The sequence below is a fragment of the Stegodyphus dumicola genome, chromosome 6, assembly GCF_044657685.1.
Source record: "Stegodyphus dumicola isolate Sdum_Otavi_A_Nest chromosome 6, ASM4465768v1".
NCBI classification, from domain to species: Eukaryota; Metazoa; Arthropoda; class Arachnida; order Araneae; family Eresidae; genus Stegodyphus; species Stegodyphus dumicola.
Genome location: NC_140773.1, coordinates 185,105,897 through 185,124,740, shown reverse-complemented (window position 1 = coordinate 185,124,740; position 18,844 = coordinate 185,105,897). Strand labels below are relative to the sequence as shown.

The 18,844-nt window shown below is 34.6% G+C and overlaps 1 protein-coding gene across 3 annotated transcripts in view; it reads right to left on the bottom strand.

The window, feature by feature from the left end:
• Positions 1–18,844, bottom strand: part of LOC118192352 (epidermal growth factor receptor substrate 15-like 1) — a 149,652-nt gene that overhangs the window by 73,948 nt on the left and 56,860 nt on the right. For all 3 annotated transcript variants that reach the window (XM_035363296.2, XM_035363297.2, XM_085819268.1), the window contains exons 10-11: positions 14,859–15,025; positions 1,248–1,413 (exon numbers count right to left, since the gene is read on the bottom strand). In XM_035363296.2, the coding sequence (XP_035219187.2) occupies positions 1,248–1,413; positions 14,859–15,025 (333 nt within the window). The remainder of the gene's footprint in view (positions 1–1,247; positions 1,414–14,858; positions 15,026–18,844) is intronic.

Below are 18,844 nucleotides of genomic sequence, written 5' to 3'. Positions count from 1 at the left end.
ATTCCTATTTCATTCCTCTGTAGTGATTAGTGGTTATTTAACGACTTTTGAGATGATGACTACAGTTATGCTATATTCAAACTCTCAGTGAAATAAAATACTGATTTTCCAGAAGGTTCCTTTTTTTTTATCTAAATACATGCCCTTCAACTCAGTCTGCAACTAAACTACAATCTTCCTTTAGAAATCCATAAAATAAGTTAGCATCTGCCAATCAAGAAGATAAACAAATATGAGTTAGCCATTTTCATAGGGAAGAAATTATACTTGCTTTCACATTCCATATGCAATTCCTACTGTAACCCCATCCTGACCTCCCCCCCCCAAGTAGGTAAAAAAACATCTTTGATTTTATCATACTTAAATTGATTTTCTGACAGGAGATTAAGTATCTGTTAGTCGGAGACAGAATGGTAGAACTTCCAAATGTGAAAAAGAAGAAATTTCTCAGAAAGTCACAGTGTATTTCCATTTATCTCTTGGTAAATAGTTTTCATACAAGGTTGTACAAACCGTTTTGCTTTGAGACACATACCTCGGCAAAAAACTTGTGAACATTACGTTTTTCAACTTTTTAAATTTGTAAATCTTGTTTTATCATTTTATGTATTACATTCAAATGTATTTCAAGACTTTGCAATTAATTTCTGAATCGACAGATTTTCCCTTGTTATCAATGATTTAACTTTACAAACATTAGAAACAGTATGTAACAGTACGTTTCTCAGGTACTTAGAGTTTTCTTTCTATGCAATAGGAATGCTTGATGGTTTTTTTTCCCTTCCAATTAATAATGTTGCTTACTTTGCACTTAGACCATGCATTTCACTAAGTTTTTGAATTATGGAATAGGAAAATTTTACTTTGGAAACTGTAAAAATATATCCTAAAATGCACAGCTTGTTTACACGCGACATTTTGAGAAGAATAAATTTAAAATTCGCAGACAATATTTCGCATTTCAAATAATAAGCTACTGCCAGAAATTTTTATTCCAAACATTTACTTTTTTAAAATTCTTTATTGAAATTGTTCTATAAATGTGTAAACACTCCTGTACAACAACAATATAAATTTTCACCAAATACAAAGTTGATCACACAAAGTGAAAAATACACTTAAAAGGAACTTTTAATGTTGTATGAAGTTTAATGTTGTATGAAACTACACAAGCTAAAATAATTATGCAATACTATTTAAAGCATATAACATTACCCATCTTTTTAAAATTAGAGTTAAAAAATTACCTGAGTAATATCTGGTGACGGTTTGGGCCTTAGTGTTGGAGGAATCATTTCTGGAAATAAAGCTGCGGGAACTTCAATACCTTGAAGTTTCTGTTGCACTAAATACATAGCTAAAGCAAATTGTTCTGAGTTTAATTTACCATTCTGCTTTATATCACATAAGTTCCTACATTAAAAAAAAAAGTTTACACAATTAAAACAAATGAAACATAATTCTGCTGATCATATAATCATATACAGCCCTCACAATCTTTATAAAATTAAAAATTAAATTCAACAGGTTTTTCAGATCCATATGCAGAACTTTAGTTTAATATATAATTATAAATTTCTATATGTTTAACTTCAAATACATCGCATAGGATATTTACATATTATTAAAACATTAATCTTTATAAAATTCAACAACTCTACTGTTTTAAGCAAACTTAAACTATTTATCCATTACAAGGAGGGGGATCAGTGTTCAGTAAAATAGGAAATGAAACAATCAATAAAACTTTAAACTGATGACTTTTTTTTAAAACATTATCTCCTTATATGTCTAGGTATCCCATTGATGTTGAAATTTTCTTTGCCTCCAAAAAACATCACATATTCATTACTTTTAGTGTTAAATTGCTTGAACAAAACTTTTCAGATGGTTATGCAATTCCCTCTCCAATAAAATGCAAACTGTGGGAGGGCACATTTCATACAGGTAATGTAAAACAGCAGATGCCTTCAAATCACTGCTTCAACACTGTCGATACAGACATTCATCTTGGCACAACACCAAAAACAGCCAGTTTTCTAGAACCATTTTTTCTATATATCCAAAATTTACTGATGTAAGTGCATTTAGATGATTGTGATTAAGTGGTTCACTAGTCACCTACTCATACCCAAAGCAAATTGCTTACACCTTCATACAGAGTTTTTTGTCACACAGTTTATTTCTTATATTAAACTTGCAACCTGAGTAAAATCTTGGCTGGTTTAACACTCTCAATGACATTTTTTCCCCCATCCATTAAGATGCTACCTACAATTAGTAAAGAAGGTCAGAAAGCTAAATATTTAAAATTATAATTTAATATATACCAAGTGACAAAAATTGCATGACCAGATAAATGTGGTCATGTCACTCAGGAAGTTAATAATCTCCTTCACAAAGAATTTTATTATACACAGTTGTACCACAGCTACGAAGATCTCACTTAAGTCATGATTTGCTGATCTTTCACAAATGAGCAGACACTTATTTTCCACTACATAACATCTAGATCAAATGACATAATTTTCCCCATAAATTAGCACAACATCTCAAAGATGTTTTTGCACTCAATTTTTCCTTTTTTTCACAATAATTTTACATGAAAAATAATTCAGGAAAATACCATTCCTGAGGGAGAGGTTTAAATCAAAAATATAACTCATTAAAAAGCACATACAGATAGATATATTAATACTATTGAATTACATATTTCAATAAAGATATTAATTTCAATAATACTCCTCTTACTTCCACAATGCACTTTCTTATCTGTATACACATTTTACACTGCTACTCCCCTCCGCAAAAATTCTAAATTATATCCTGATAAGGCAAAGATGCAAAATAATTCAGACATTATTTCATTAACATCATTTCTGGCTATTGTTCATCCCCACTAGTTTTCTTACACAAGCAGCCCGTGTCCTAAAACTGCTTCAGCCTCCATTCGATGTTGTGATGATGCAGTGGTTCTTTACCAAATTTTGTGCAAAAATGTCTGACGATAAATGATGACCTTTGGTTATGAAATCACCGCTATAGGTAATATCAAAATTGTGCCATCCAAGCAGGAAAAAGCATTCTGTGTTTTGGCACATTCCAAACCACAATACACTTCCTTTTGAATGGATGGAGCCATTCTGATTAATAGTGCCTATAATGGCAATTTTGCAAACAAAGATTTTCCACTGTTGTCAGATAAAACTTTATTATTGTAGATACAGAGTTTATTTGTTTCACCTTAATAAATCAATTACAGAATTTATACTACACTATTCTTTTTGTCCCATTCAAAATGAAACACCCTAATATATCAACCCCTGAAGACATGCTGGAAATTGTAAAATCCATTTGCCTTTATTATTGTTTGCACTTTACTGTTGTGGCAATTTTTATATGAATTTTGTTTCTGTCCAACTTTGATTTCCTTTGGGATTTTGGAACAGGTCTATTTCATTAGTGATTTTTACAATGAGTTTTGTATCTGGGAGGGGAAAGGTTCATTATTCTAATAGTCACTACAATTTTGAATTTATTTTGTTTAGGTTTTGAATTATATATATATGGAATTAAAAATTAGAGTTGATTTCTTTTAACCCTTTGACGCGCACGATATTATTTTTACAATAAAAACTCTAGAAATTGAATATTATGATCCTAGAAACAAATAATATATGAATTAAAAAAAATCTACTCTTGCCCATTGTTCTGTGGGTGGTGGTCGCACTGTGAAACCACCACACGTCTAGGAGTTTGAAACTTACTGATGTAGTATGGAAAAAAACTTACCATTTTCTGCGCGTGTTTCCAATTAATGACGAAATTTACGGATTTTAAAAAAATGTATGTAAGAATTGCATTATATATAATTTTTTTTACACTATTTTACAAAGTAAATCGTCAGAAAAAATTAAAAAATAAACATTTATGTAATTTTTCTAAGCTGTGAAAATATAAGTACCTACATAATAAGGACATTTGGATAAATGGATTAAAAAACTCAATAAAATAAGAATAAAATAAGAATTCAGTTTTTTTTTTTTTTTTTTTTTTTAATTTCAAAGAACCTTCTTCTTCTTCTTCTTCTTTTTTTTTTTTGTCTTGTCACACTTTTTAAAGCATGTTTTGTCTCTTTGGTACATGCATAGACCCACATTGCACGTTTCGCACATACATCTTGTTCTATGAGATTTCTTCCTAGTGCTACAAAATGTACACTTCCTGGATTTAAATTTCACTGGTATATGTCCAGCGTTATTTAGTTTCTTTTCATCTGGCACATGAAATTTGTGGTTTTTTATGTTAATGGGGAAGGGCTTGGTCTTTTTTGCTTTATACGGATCGTTCATTTCCCATTCATACTTATTTTATTCATATTTCGTCGCAAAATATTCAGAAAATATTTTTAATATAAATAAAACTTTTACACAATTTCTATTTTTAATTATAGCAAAGTATATTTACATTAAATTTAAACCACAGGAAATAATTTATAAAATCACAATACTAGCTTGGGGAGTAAGTGTGTTGGTGTCAGGGAAAAGTATTTGGAAAAGAAAGACCTTTTTACTGGGCAGGTGCATGTATTGTGTAGTAATAAAACAACTCTGTGGTTTGAAAGCCTTTTATCTATATCCGGGTAAAAATAAACATTTCTATTTGAAAAGCAAGCAAACGTCAGCGGTTTCAAGGCGCGACCACCGAGCCTCTAGAGCAGGGGTAGGCAACGCGGCGTCCTCGATCGATTTTTAATGCGCCCTTGCTGGACTAATGTAAATGTATGATAGCCAGAGCGATTTACTTACTCTTGTCAAACGGCGATATACAGCAAGTACTGTCTGTCCACGCATTCCAGATCTATGTAAACATCCGGTTTGAGGCGGAAGTGGGCACATCTATCAGTTATGTAGGGGTGAGGGCAGTAGCCCGGTAGACACTAAATGTCCCCTGACCTTCGATTTCATCCACACATCTTCGACCTTCGAGAGGGAAAAATACTCGCGCTTTTCGCCCACACACCCCTTCAATTAAACTGACCCATCTTGACCCTCAGCCAAACTGCTCTCACTAGTGTGGTTAGACAGTAGTCAGTTGAGTTTAGGATTGTGAATAGATTAGCAGTTTGCTAACCTTGAGCGTATCTACTAACACGCACATATTTTTTGTTAGTGTGTGATCGTATTTCAAACAGACCACGCGTAGACTGTGCATTTAAAACTACCAAGTAATCCGAAATAATTCTTTCCTTTCAAAACCCTTCATGGATAAATGTAAAAGAAAAAGAACATATTATTTTAATGATGAATGGGAACATCTATATTGTTTCATTGATTACAAAGGAAAGTGTATTTGTTTGTTGTGTAATATTAGTGTTGCAATTCCCAAGAAAAGTAATATTGAACAACATTTTAAGACCGTTCATACCAATTTTGATAGTGACTATCCAATGAACTCTGAAATTAGAAGAAAAAAAAAATTATTTCTTTAAAATCTTCAATAACTAACCAGCAAAGTTTTTTTACTAAACCACTGCAACAACATAAAGCAGCAATGATCGTGTCATATAAAATATCGCATTTGCTAGCTAAGAATAAAAAACCATTTACAGATGGAGAATTAGTGAAAGAAGCCATGTTAGAAGCTGCTGATTCACTTTTTGAAGAATTTAAAAATAAAAAAGAAATAGTTTCAGCTATAAACGCGTCGCAATTATCAGCACGAACTGTTACTAGAAGAATTGAAGTAATTGCGGAGAATTTAGAGGCAGAATTAGCAAATGATATGGAAAATTGTATTTTCTTTTTGCTACAGATGGGTGAATCGGCAGACGTGACAAATATATCACAATTAGCAATTTGCGTGAAGATGGTATTTTCTGATTTTACAACAAAAGAAGAATTCCTTAAAGTTCTGCCATTAAAGGGAAGCACCAGAGGAGAAGATATCTTTTCTACTTTTAAAAAGTATATAACAGATGTAAAATTACCTGTACAAAAGTTATCGTCAATTACAACAGACGGAGCACCAGCGATGACTGGTAAGAAAAAAGGATTTATTGCCTTATGTAGACAGGATTCCTTATTCCCGAAACTTATTTCTTATCATTGCCTCATACATCAGGAAATGTTATGCGCAAAAACAATCAGTTTTCAACACGTATTTACGATCGTAACAAAAATTATTAATTCCATAAGATCGGGAGCTATGCAACACAGATTGTTTAAATTACTTTTAGAAGATGAGGACGTTCAGTTCACAGATCTTCTTTTACATACTGAAGTGAGGTGGCTGAGCAGAGGTAAAATACTTGAGTGGTTTATCATGCTTTTGCCACAAATAAAGGAATTTATTGCATCAGAAAATAAAGATTGGCTAATCGACCTTGGATTTCTGATAGATATAACGGCAAAGTTGAATGAATTAAATTTAAAAATACAAGGGAAAATCAGGCATATCGCTGACATGATTAGTACAGTAAATGCATTCAAATCCAAGTTAGTGTTGTTGAAATCCCATCTATTGAAAAAATCATCACATTTCCCAAATATAAAATATACTGTTGAGAGTTTAAATTTGAATACTGAAAATTTTACTGCTACATCATATTTAGAAATTATAGATAAGCTAATAGAAGAGTTTTCTTCTAGATTTGAAGATTTTGCAGCATTAGAACCCGTTCTAAGATTTTTCATAAATCCATTCAATGTTACTGAAGATGATGTCCTTGAAATAGTTTCAGTGTATTTCGAGCTTCATAATATCGAAGACCTAGAATTAGAAATAATAAACTTCCAAAGTGATATTATTTTAAAAGAGCATAGTAATGATAAAATGTTTTGGAACTTAGTCGATGAAAATAAGTATCCTATATTAAGGAAATGTGCGCAAAAATTTATTCATATTGTGCAACAACATACAATTGCGAGTCTTTGTTCTCAAATATGAAATATTTAAAATCAAAATACTGAACAAAGCTTAATGACTCACATTTAGATAATTGTTTAAGGACCGGGAACTATATCCCCAATTCACCGGGAACTATATCCCAACATATCCCCAATTATAAGAAATTAGCTGAAAATATGGACCCCCAAGTTTCATCTTGAATTATATGTATCATTATGTATGACACCAACAAAATAAAGTTATAAAAATCTGTTTTTTTAATGCCTATTTATACCTGTTTATTATCTGTAAAATATGCGACCTCGGTGATTTTCAAATTTAGTATTGCGCCCTTAAGGACAAACAGGTTACCGACCCCTGCTCTAGAGGATTGTAAGCATTGTGACACAATGCTCTAGTGGCGCAGTGGTCGCGCCCTGAAACCATGTAGGATTTATATTTATTTTAACTAACATTTATTTTAAGTTTAAACTATCTTTCCTGTCAAAAGCCTTACTTTCCCCTGGAATTGCCAATGCCAGAGTATGTAAATTTTAGTAGAACGCGCAAAGTATTCAAAATTGTCAGCAGAAGTAATCTGAGTTAAATAGAAGGGAAACGAGTTCGAAAGTGTGCTTTTCTTGCTTCACGAGCGTGGAGGTGGCTAGTTAGAAATTGAAGAACCACGCGTTTCGGCCTGTGTGCTTGCCTCGGCAGATTGTTAATCTTTCAACGCAATATTCAGAAGTTTGCTGAATTATCAGCGGTATCTTAGAACGCGGTGAGGTTAGTTACGTTTAGAGAGCCTCGTAGGTAGTCACTTGTTATTATTCATTTTTAGTTTCTTATTTTTATTTTACCGCCGGGTCGGCGTAGTTTGTGAGCATCAAGAGCATGCATCTGTAATTTCTAAAATAAAAAGAGATTTAAACCCTTCTCAAGACTTTGTATACTTTCCAGTTCATAGCAGTCACCACTATTGTTGGAAGCGCGCAACATTACATTGGCGCCCGAACACTTGTCAAACTGAGATGGCCGAAAATTGGATGGAAGCTGCTGGACAACAACAAGAAATGGCAAGCCAATTGGAAGGATTTGGATACTTGGTCCACACGATGAGAGCGTCAATCAAGCCAAACGTCAATTTCGATGGAAAAAATTTGGTGGCGATATTTCTAGAAGGCCTCGAAAATCACTTCCAGCTCTACCCTGTGCCTGAAAGACAAAAAGTTGCCATCGCCACATATGCACTAAGAGGACAGGCCTCGCTATGGTAGAAGAATATAGGCAAATTTTTATTAGGGGAATTTGGAGGCCAGATATATGCATTTGAAAATTTCAAAAAATCGTTATTAAAGGCCTTCCCCATAGTGAAAGATCGAGCAAGGCTAGAAGCCGAAGTGTATAGTTTTTATCAACGGGATATAGAAGAGTTGACGGACTTTATTCTGCGAAAGATTAAACTGACGGATATGCTGTATGGGAAGAAAACCGACACGGAAATTATTGAAATAATCTTACCAAGATTGCTACCTGCTGTTCAAGATTACTTCGAAATTAGAAACCCAAGCACAATGCAGGAGCTCTTCGAATTGGCGGTCAAGTTTCAAAATCGCAGAATAGCAGAAAAAGCTAGAGGGGCATCGTATTCTCAAAGTATCCGAAGGCAATCTTCAAATGAGCAGACCAGAAACGCAAACCGCTCTTATGGGGGAAAGAGCTATCAAGCTAACTCATCGAAGCTCGAAGGTCAAGGCCCAAAAAGGACATTTAAAAACAACCGTCCGCGCACCCAGAAGGTAGAAGTTGAAAGGAAAGCTGTAAACGAGTAGAGGGGCCTGTAAAAGAGAGGGTCCAGATCCCGGAAGTTTTAAAAAAACCCTAAGAAGATACTTAAATACGGTCATCGTAAAAAAACTCACAATTACCAATTATACAAGTCTTGGTTGGCGATGTACCAGTAGAAGCCCTCATCGATACAGGTGCAGAAGGTAATTTTATGAGTGATATTTTTTTAAAGAAGAATTTTAATAGGTTACGATTATTTAAAAATAAAAACACAGAAATCATAGCAGCGTAAGAACAAACTTGTCACTGTATTGGAAAAGTATCTTTAAAAATACAGGTTCAAAACGAAAGCCTTAAAGTATTAATTTTTGTAGTAAAAAACTTGCACGCTTATTTTAGGTATGGAGTTTTGAAAGGCCGCGAAGGCCAAACTCAATTTTCAGGAAAGTTCTATTGTGCTGGAGATGGATCGGAGGGTGGTGGAACCAGTGGAACAAACGCAAGTTGACCTTAGCCATTTGTATGACCATGAAAACCAAGCCATCCAGCAAGTGATGAGTACTTTTTCAAACTTGTTTTCAGAACGGCCTGGTAGTTGTCAAATAGTTACGCATGAAATACAGTTAACTGCCGGCAAACCCTGTAGGACTAAACCTTACCGCTATGATAATCAGAAAGAGCAAATCATAGAAGAACATATTCAGGAAATTTTACAGAACCAAATAATAACGCCCATAAATAGTGAGTACGCATGTCCAGTCGTACTATGTAGGAAAAAGAATGAGTTTCCTCCTTCGCATAAAAGGGCTTGGAGGTTTGCTATCGATTACAGGAAACTTAATAGTGTTACTAAAGTACCCAGTTTACCCTTTGCCGGTTATAGAGGAAATTATTAGAAAGATTAAATCTACAAGATACATGACTACGTTGGACTTAACGTCTGGCTACTATCAAATAGCTATGAGAGCCGAAGACATACATAAAACCGCGTTTATAACAAAATCGGGCACTTATGCATTTTTACGCATGCCCTCTGGGTTGTGTGGGGCCCCGTCAACATTCCAGAGAGCTATGGACATTGTTCTAAAGTCCGTCCTAGGAAAATCGACTTTAATCTATCTAGATGATATAATTATAACGAGTAGTACGTTGGAACAACATATCAAAGACCTAGAAGAAGTTTTTAAATTATTAAAAGAGGCCGGTCTTACAATTAACGCCTCAAAATGCAAGTTTGCAACTAAAGAACTTAAATATCTGGGTTATAAAATTTCGCAAAAGGGTATAGAAACTCAAGATTCAAAAATAAAAGCCATCAAGAATTTCCCACCTCCCAACACCGCCAAGAAACTTTCTTCTTTCCTTGGGTTATGTTCTTATTATCGGTCATTCATAAAAGATTTTGCTAATATTGTTGAACCCTTGTTAATAATTAAAAGAAAGAAAAGTAAATTCACGTGGACAGCAGAAGCAAATACCGCATTTGAAAGGTTAAAAGAAGCACTCATCAATGCCCCTGTTTTGAAATTCCTGGAGGGGGACGAAAACCTGGAAATTGCAACAGATGCGTCGGACTTTGCTGTAGGTGCTGTTCTCATGCAAAATGGCCATCCTTTGGCATTTTTTAGTAAAACGTTGAACCCTACACAAAGGAATTATACAGCTACAGAGAGAGAAACATTAGCCGTATTAATGGCTGTACACAAATTTCGAGTTTATTTTGGCAAAGCGCCAGTAACAGTCTTTTCGGATCATGCGGCTGTTGGTAGACTTTACTCGGGGAAAAACCTAACGCCCAGGTTAATAAGATGGGCTTTAAAACTTCAAGAATATAATCTCATAATTAAATATAAACCGGGTAAGGAAAACAATGTAGCTGACGCACTTTCTCGTATAAAACTGGACGATGAAGGAAATGAACTCAAATGCGCTGTGTTGACTTCAAAAATTTTAGATTCTAGAGAAACAATTATTGCTGAATTGAAAGCTGATCCTGAATTTGGAAGTATCTATGCATATTTGAAAGACCCCGAAAGCTTTGAGCACACACATATCGATGCGATAAGAAATAGAGCAGAAAACTATGAAATAATAGATAATTTATTATTTTATACGAAAACAACAATCTCGAGTACAAACCAGTCTCGAAAATCTCGAGTACAAACCAGTCATCCCAGCCTCGCTTCGATTAAGCATTTTGAAGGAATTACACGATGCGAAAACAGCGGGTCATTTAGGGGTCAGAAAGACTTTAAAAAGGGTACGCGAGGCGGTATATTTCCCGCAATTATACAAAATAGTAACTGCATATGTCAGGTCTAGCAATCAATGTCAGTTAATAAATGATATTAACGACAGCCCGGCCGGGTACTTAAATAGCATTCGCGCTACATTTCCGAATGAAATTTTAGGCACAGATCTTCTTGGTCCTTTCCCCCAGAGTGAGTTAAATAAAAATCTTTTTCTTTTAGTAATTGTAGATCATTTTTCAAAATGGACAGAAATTGTTCCACTTAAACGCATGTCAGCTAAAACAGTCGCAGATGCATTCTTACACAGATACATTTTAAAATACGGTGCACCGATAAAAGTCATTAGCGATAACGGTAAACAATTCGTTACCCAAATATTTGAAAATATTTGCACTGGACTTTGCATACGCCCTATCAAAATGGTTCCGTATAGACCACAGGCAAACATAGCAGAAAGAGTTAATAAAAATATTGTAAAAATAATTAAGTTATGTTAGCACACATCACAAGCGCTGGGATGGCTACATAAATGAATTAGCTTATGCTTTAAGAACAGCAATTCACAATACTACGGGAAAAACTCCAGCAGAATTATTTTTAGGACGGAAGTTAATTACGCCATTAGATAAATTATTCTTTGTGCTACAAAGACAGCAAGAATTTAAACAAAAAGATGTGCAAAACCTCATTGACCAGGCGGTTAAAAGCTCGGATATGACAAGAAATAGACAAAAATTATACTATGATAGAAAACGCCGTGAAGCAGATTTTAAAGTTGGGGATAAAGTGTTGAAGCAGAAATTTTCTTTATCAAGTGCCCCAGACAATTTTACTGCAAAGTTAGGTCCAAAATTTGAAGGCCCCTATGTAATTCAGGAAATAAAGGGAGTCGTATTGTACCTTAAGAATGAGAGAGTGGAAATCTGTAAAGCAAGTCCCGACCAGGTGAAAAAATATTATAATCAAAATGATTCTGAAATCCTTAAAAGTTTCTTGCAGGACTCAGGCGTAAAAGAAGTAGAAGGTCCAGAAGTAACGTCACCCGCTCCACCACCCAAGAAGCAGAGAACTGAAGAGAAACCTAGCCCTGCTACAAGTCATGTGATGGTACCGAAAAGAAGAAATGAAAACGTTCAGACTCCAGCATTTAAGAAATACAAGAAAGCAACGCCGCCGCATAAAGAAGCTTTGGTAAAGAGGAAAAGACCACTTACAACATATCGCAGTAGAAATTCTGCATCGAGGAAAACGCTTCCAGGGCACAGAGTGTCAAATGCAAACAAGGCCGTCGTTCCCGAGAACGAAAAGACAGCAGGAGGAACGAAAAGACCACCACCAACAGAAGAAATTCAAGCATGATTCCAGACCGGAGGATGCCAAGACCAGCCGTCCAGGGGCAAAACGGAAAAGACAGCAACCTGACGACTACCACTCCAAGATGCCAGCATGCAGAGGGCGAAAAAGAAATATCAACATGGACGACACTCGAAGGACACAAAGGAGACGACTGACGTCGATGAATTCCATATCATGGGAGCAGTTCTGCCAGAAGAGGATGTCGGAGTTCCAATCATTGAAAACTCAAAGATAAGTTAAAATCTTCTATAATTTTTTTTTTTCCTTTGTTCCGAAATGTTCTGCGTAAATACGAAGTTCTATGTTTTGAAGGAAGTCAATTTGTCTCAGTTGAGACTTAGTTTTGTTTTACTTTATTTAGCTAAGGCAAAAGTATTATTTTCTTTAAGTATAAAATCCAAGAACAAGCAGTTTCTGTTGGTCGAAGACTAATTCTGTTATGTTAAAGCCAAAATTTGGCCAAAGATAAAAATAACTTCGTATTCTTGTATTAATAAGAAATTTAGTTTCAGTGCCACCATCTTGGCGAAGAATGCGTAAAGTAAAAATTTATTTTTCTCTTATTCATTTTATGGTAAATTGCAAAATTATATGGATTAGAATTTTGTAAATATACGTAAATACTTGAAAGTTATGTAAAAGTAGAATTTAGTCTAGAAGCATAAAATTTTAGATGCTAAAAGTAAATGCTCAAAAGAAATTAATTCAAATTTAAGTATTAAACTGTAGATAAAATCATGCTTTAGAGTGAAAGCCTGCATGTCTAAAGATGAATGAGGGGAAATTTAGAATGAATGTGTTTTGTAGGGTTCTCCACCTACACTTGAATTTTAAGAATGTTAAAATAGCTCATCGAGTTTTAGAATGTCGAGTAAGGTGTGTCTATTTGGTCGTTGAATTCTAACAAATCATTGTGGTTAGGGGAAGTGTTGCAATACTAAAACACGAATATTCCCGTTTGACACCACACATGGTGGAGAGCCAGGGTAAAGTTAAATTCATGTTTGAATACTTGAATGAATGTGAATTAAGCAGTAACTAAGGAAAATAAATCGATCAAAAACAAAAACTTATTCAGTGTCAAGAAAGTGTAAATTATAATGTATTTAGAAAGATACTGATACTTATTCCTTCCAGATGTTGGAAGGAAGAGAACAGATTGATTGCTGAAGTCCAGGAAAGGTTGCTGTAAGAAGAGAGGGTTAAATAAGTATCTACAGAAATTTATTCTACCTTTTCTGAGAAAACAGTTTTTTTATGTAAACGAGGCTCTTAAATTTTAGTTCAGAATTGTGGAAACTTTTCAATAGGTCGTTTCTAGGACCTGCTTCCAAGTTTACCAAATTCTGGCAGCGGCAAATGTAGGGTTTATATTTATTTTAACTAACATTTATTTTAAGTTTAAACTATCTTTCCTGTCAAGCCTTACTTTCCCCTGGAATTGCCAATGCCAGAGTATGTAAATTTTAGTAGAATGCGCAAAGTATTCAAAATTGTCAGCAGAAGTAATCCGAGTTAAATAGAAGGGAAACGAGTTCGAAAGTGTGCTTTCTTGCTTCACGAGCGTGGAGGTGGCTAGGTAGAAATTGAAGAACCACGCGTTTCGGCCTGTGTGCTTGCCTCGGTAGATAGTTAAATCTTTCAACGTAATATTCAGAAGTTTGCTGAATTGTCAGCGGTATCTTAGAATGCGGTTAGGTTAGTTACGTTTAGAGAGCCTCGTAGGTAGTCACTTGTTATTATTCATTTTTAGTTTCTTATTTTTATTTTACCGCCGGGTCGGCGTAGTTTGTGAGCGTCAAGAGCACGCATCTGTAATTTCTAAAGTTGAATAAAAAGGGATTTAAACCCTTCTCAAGACTTTGTATACTTTCCAGTTCATAGCAGTCACCACTATTGTTGCGTGCAGGTTGGAAGCGCGCAACATTACAACCACATAGCAAATGTCATATATAGAGAGAGTTTTTTTTATATATGCAGTTTAATTACTGCAAGTTTTTATTGTTTATGATAGAAATCATGATGTGCAATGATTAACTTTTGAAATTTAAAGTTGTTTATATTAATAAAAGGAAGTTATTTTGTCTCGTCGAAAACAAATTTTAAAAGGCATCTGATCTGAAGTATTAATACCTAAAATATATATGATTCTACAGTATATACATGATACAGTAAATATACATGATTTTTGTGTTATTTAGATGTAAAAGATCAGTAATCAATTCATTTTCACTCAAAAATTTCGGAAAATGGTGGTTTCAAGGCGTGACCACCGCGCGTCAAAGGGTTAATAAGAAAGATTTACTGATACATACAACTTTATAAACATTACTAAAGACATAATACAAACACCTGTTAAAATATTATTTTGTTTAATATTTCATTCAAATCTACATTCAATCTTCTATGCATTAAAATCTTTTGAAATTACAGCATTCATTTCACAAAAAAGTATATTATGTGATCATATTTAATATAATTAACAAGCAACAAAAATATAAACCCCAAGCTGAAGTAATTTAATTTTAATTACTTAAAGTGGAAGAATTTAAAACTGAAAACAAAATTATATACCAAATATGAGCAAGAACCACTTGAGATAACCCTGATTTTAAAAGTGTATCTTTAATATCAGGACCAGAGACAAATCCATCTTTATCTGTATCTAAGGTGTGAAACATTTCATCATATTTTGCTTTGTCAATGGCATTTACAATCCATGTTGGTCCTCTGCCAATAATCTATAACAAATTAAACAATATTAGTACAGAGAAAACTAAAATATCAAAATAATAATAAACAAAGAAAAAATTTTAAAAAAGTTAATGACATACTTGGTTTGTAAGTTGAATGTAATGTTCTAAAATATAATTTTTTATTTTACATATCAGTGTGGAAATTTCAGCATTTTCAAAAAGTTTTAAAAATATAATATTACAAATCAATAATCATGTATTTAACACACCTTAAGAGAATGTATGCATCTTAAAGTTTTACCATATATTTTGGCAATTTTTTTGAATTAGTGCTGAAAATTACTTCTGCTTTGTAGCGAAACCACTGCCCAGTAAATGATTAAAAAAATAAAAATACTTTCTAAAAAAAAAAAAAAAAAAAAAAAAAAAAAAAAAAAAAATCATGATAATGTTGCATGTGTATGTGTTCACAATAGATTGAATTATGATAATTTTTTTTATCAAAAGGAACACTTCAGAGTTCTGGAATTTTCTGCAAAAATAGTCACATGACTCTTCACAGTATCACAGAGTACAATCAGTAGTTACATTTCAAACTACTAAGAATGTTAAACACAACACAATGCTATTTGACTGGGGATGTAAAGATGCCATTTGAGTTTCATCGATGCCAAGTAGCTTCCACAGTTCTTTATTTACAGCTGAGGTAAAATTTCTTTTTTATCAGAACATAACTGAAGAAGCACTTAGAACCTGGAAATCCAATGCTGTTCACCTCAGCTACTGTGACAGCCCCTTCATCAGGAATAGAACACATTTCAGACCACTTGGTGAAGACAACACTCAATAACATGACTCACTTGGTGAAGACACTCAATGACAAAGAGGATGTATTTATTATTATCAGTAGTCCATCGCAGAAGTCCCAGGATATCAAAAGGACACCTACATTGTAATGCTGTAGCTTCCCTCAGCTGCGTTTCTTTGGTCCTTTCCGACATGCACAGGCATCGCAGGATTAGCACCACTTTTGCACATCAACCCTTGCGTTACTCCAGATAAAGCACTCTCAAACTATCTGCAAAGTAATCATTATTCTGAAGTGGCCTCTATTGAACTGCTATGTAATAGTTTAAAGATGTCCAGGATCCGGGATCTTGGAAGTATCATCAGCTGTCAGAATGCCTTTCCATCATCTGATTCAAACTTCTGATAAAAAATAGTTTCAAATATGTAGTGATTCCCAGAGGGGCCAATATTGTTTTGTTGTACGCCTACAGATCGAAATGTCTTGCCAGGTAGGTTTTTATATTTGAAGATCCCATTAAGGCAAATATGAGTTTAATGTTACTGTCTTCCAATTGGTCTTTTCTGACTTCTTCATCACTCCATGCGTCTCGATCCAGTCTCAAGGCAGACTAGGTAATCCAGTCTGCCTTGAGACTGGATTACCTAGCTTATATTTCACTTTGAACCTGGAACAATATCCGCAGCTTTCTGGGCAGGGTCTTCTAGACACAGCGTCGGCATTTCCACAAGATGATCCTTTCGGATGACAGTTAGTGAGGTCATACTTCTGGAGTCTCTGCATCCATCTGGCTATTTAGCCGTTAGAATTCTTGAAATTTAAAAGCCAGGTCAATAGTGTATGATCTGTGCTGACCACGAATTTTCTGCCATGCAGGTAATGATGTGATCTATAGCTGGATGTGTTCTATAGCTTTACCTGCTATAGAATGAAAGCTATAGTGTTCTATAGCTTTACCTGCGTCGAGCAACTCTTTCCTGGTGGCACAGTATTTCCTCTCCAGTTCAGACAGACACTTGCTCCAGCATGCCATGACACGTCTTTACCATTTATTTCTTCGGACAAAACAACACCATTCACTGCTTGCATCTGTGTCGAGAACAAATGGTTTGTCAAGCTGAGGCTACGTCTGGATTGGAGCAGATGTTGAAGCTTCCTTCAGTTTTTTAAATGCATCCTCACATTCTTTTGTTGACAAGAACTTTTGCTTGTTCTCTGTCAGCTTATGAAGAGGTTTTGCAATGGAAGAAAAGTCCTTCACAGATCTCCTACAGTAAGTGCAAAGCCCCAGGAAACTTCTCAGCTGATGGACATTCTCAAGGCATCTCCAGTCTTTGACTGCTAACAGTTTTTCTGGATCCATACATACATAGTTTATATTTGGTGAAGTTAACTTTTCTAAAATTTTCTAGATGTTGTTCAAAACTGTTTTCGACAATGATGTCACCCAGGTATATCAGACAGGCTTCGTAAGAAAGACCTCTCAACACAGTCTCCATGAGGAATTCAAATGTTGCCAGCTTATTACATAGTTAAAATGGCATCATCCTGAAGTGCCAAAGTCCTTGTCCGATAGTAAATGACATCTTTTCTTGGTCACCAGGGTGTATCTCTACAATATCCACACAAGTCAAGTATTAAAAATTACTTGTTTCTAGAAAAAGTGTTCAGAATGTTGTCAGTTCTAGGAAGAGGGTAGCTGTCTTTCTTCTAAACCTTGTTCAACCAGCTACAGTCAATGCAAAATCTTGTTGAACAGTCTTTCTGTCCAGAACAATGGGAGAGGCCTAATGACTTGCTGAAGACTCAATAATGTCGCTTTCTTGCATTTCCTTTCTAAGTTTTTTTTTTTTTTTTGATTGATGGATGATCCCCTGCATCAATTCTATGCTGTGTCAAATGGGTTCGCTCTACATCAGAAGATGAGTAGAAGAAAATACCTTGAAATTCTTGAATGACATGCTTGGAAGCAAATCTATTTTCAAAGCTTGGATGTGAATTCTGCAATAACTCTGATGTTAGGCTCTCTGAAGACGTGTATTTTAAAGCATTACTGTTTCATTTAATGTAAATCACAGGAATACATGCTGCAACTAACTTCACCTTTCCTAATCACTTTATCACTTTCGCTTTATCTATAGAGGCAACTCTCACTGGAATAATGGTCCTCTATAGGTCAACAAGTGCTGAGGCTAACAGTAATCCTCGTGGCATGTTACAGTTCTTGGGTGATTCCATTATATCATACCAAAAATTTGTTTTTGGCTATGGATACAGGAAGAAAAAATTATGTTATTGTTGGGATTCTGACATCATCTTGAGCTATGGTTTGGCATGCAGATTTAACTCCTTCATCATTATTTCTAAATAGAGTAATATCCTCAGAGGCAGAATGCAGTTCATTATTTTTAGAATCCAAGAAATAACTGTATTTCTGTAAAAAGTCTGACCCAAGTATGCAAGGGACTGTAATATTTGCTACATATACTGTGTAATGTTAGGCAGCAGTTCCAAATGTGATGTCAACATTTAATTTTTCCACCTATGTTGATTTTATTCCTGTGCACAGTCTGAAGAGTAATGCAGGAAGGCAATTAGATGAGTTTAAATTCCAGTCATTGAGCCAGATTGTTTCTAATCCACGAGTTCTAAAATGCTGACGATTCTATTTGGGAGAGCTTTCGATTTCGACATTCATTTCAAACTTGAATCATAACTCAAAATTGGTCTTAATGACTATTTATTTACACACTTCTTTTATATTACAGTATTTACATGGTTCAAGATTAATTTTAAATCAAAAGATAGAGATTATCCCCCTTCGAATCAAATTCTATTAAGAAAAGAAGAGTAACTGACCGCTCACTTCCAAGTTTGTTTTCGACTCCCTGTTGCCACTGGCAGAAGCAAAACTTTTGCTCATTTCACGTTCAAGTTGTAACACAGATCTTTTCGGATGATAGTGACATTGGCTTCTGCATTGATGGTCAGATACTGCAAAGAACTCCATTGATATGTTCCACGATGAAGAACCACCACTTGCTGCAGAAATGTGA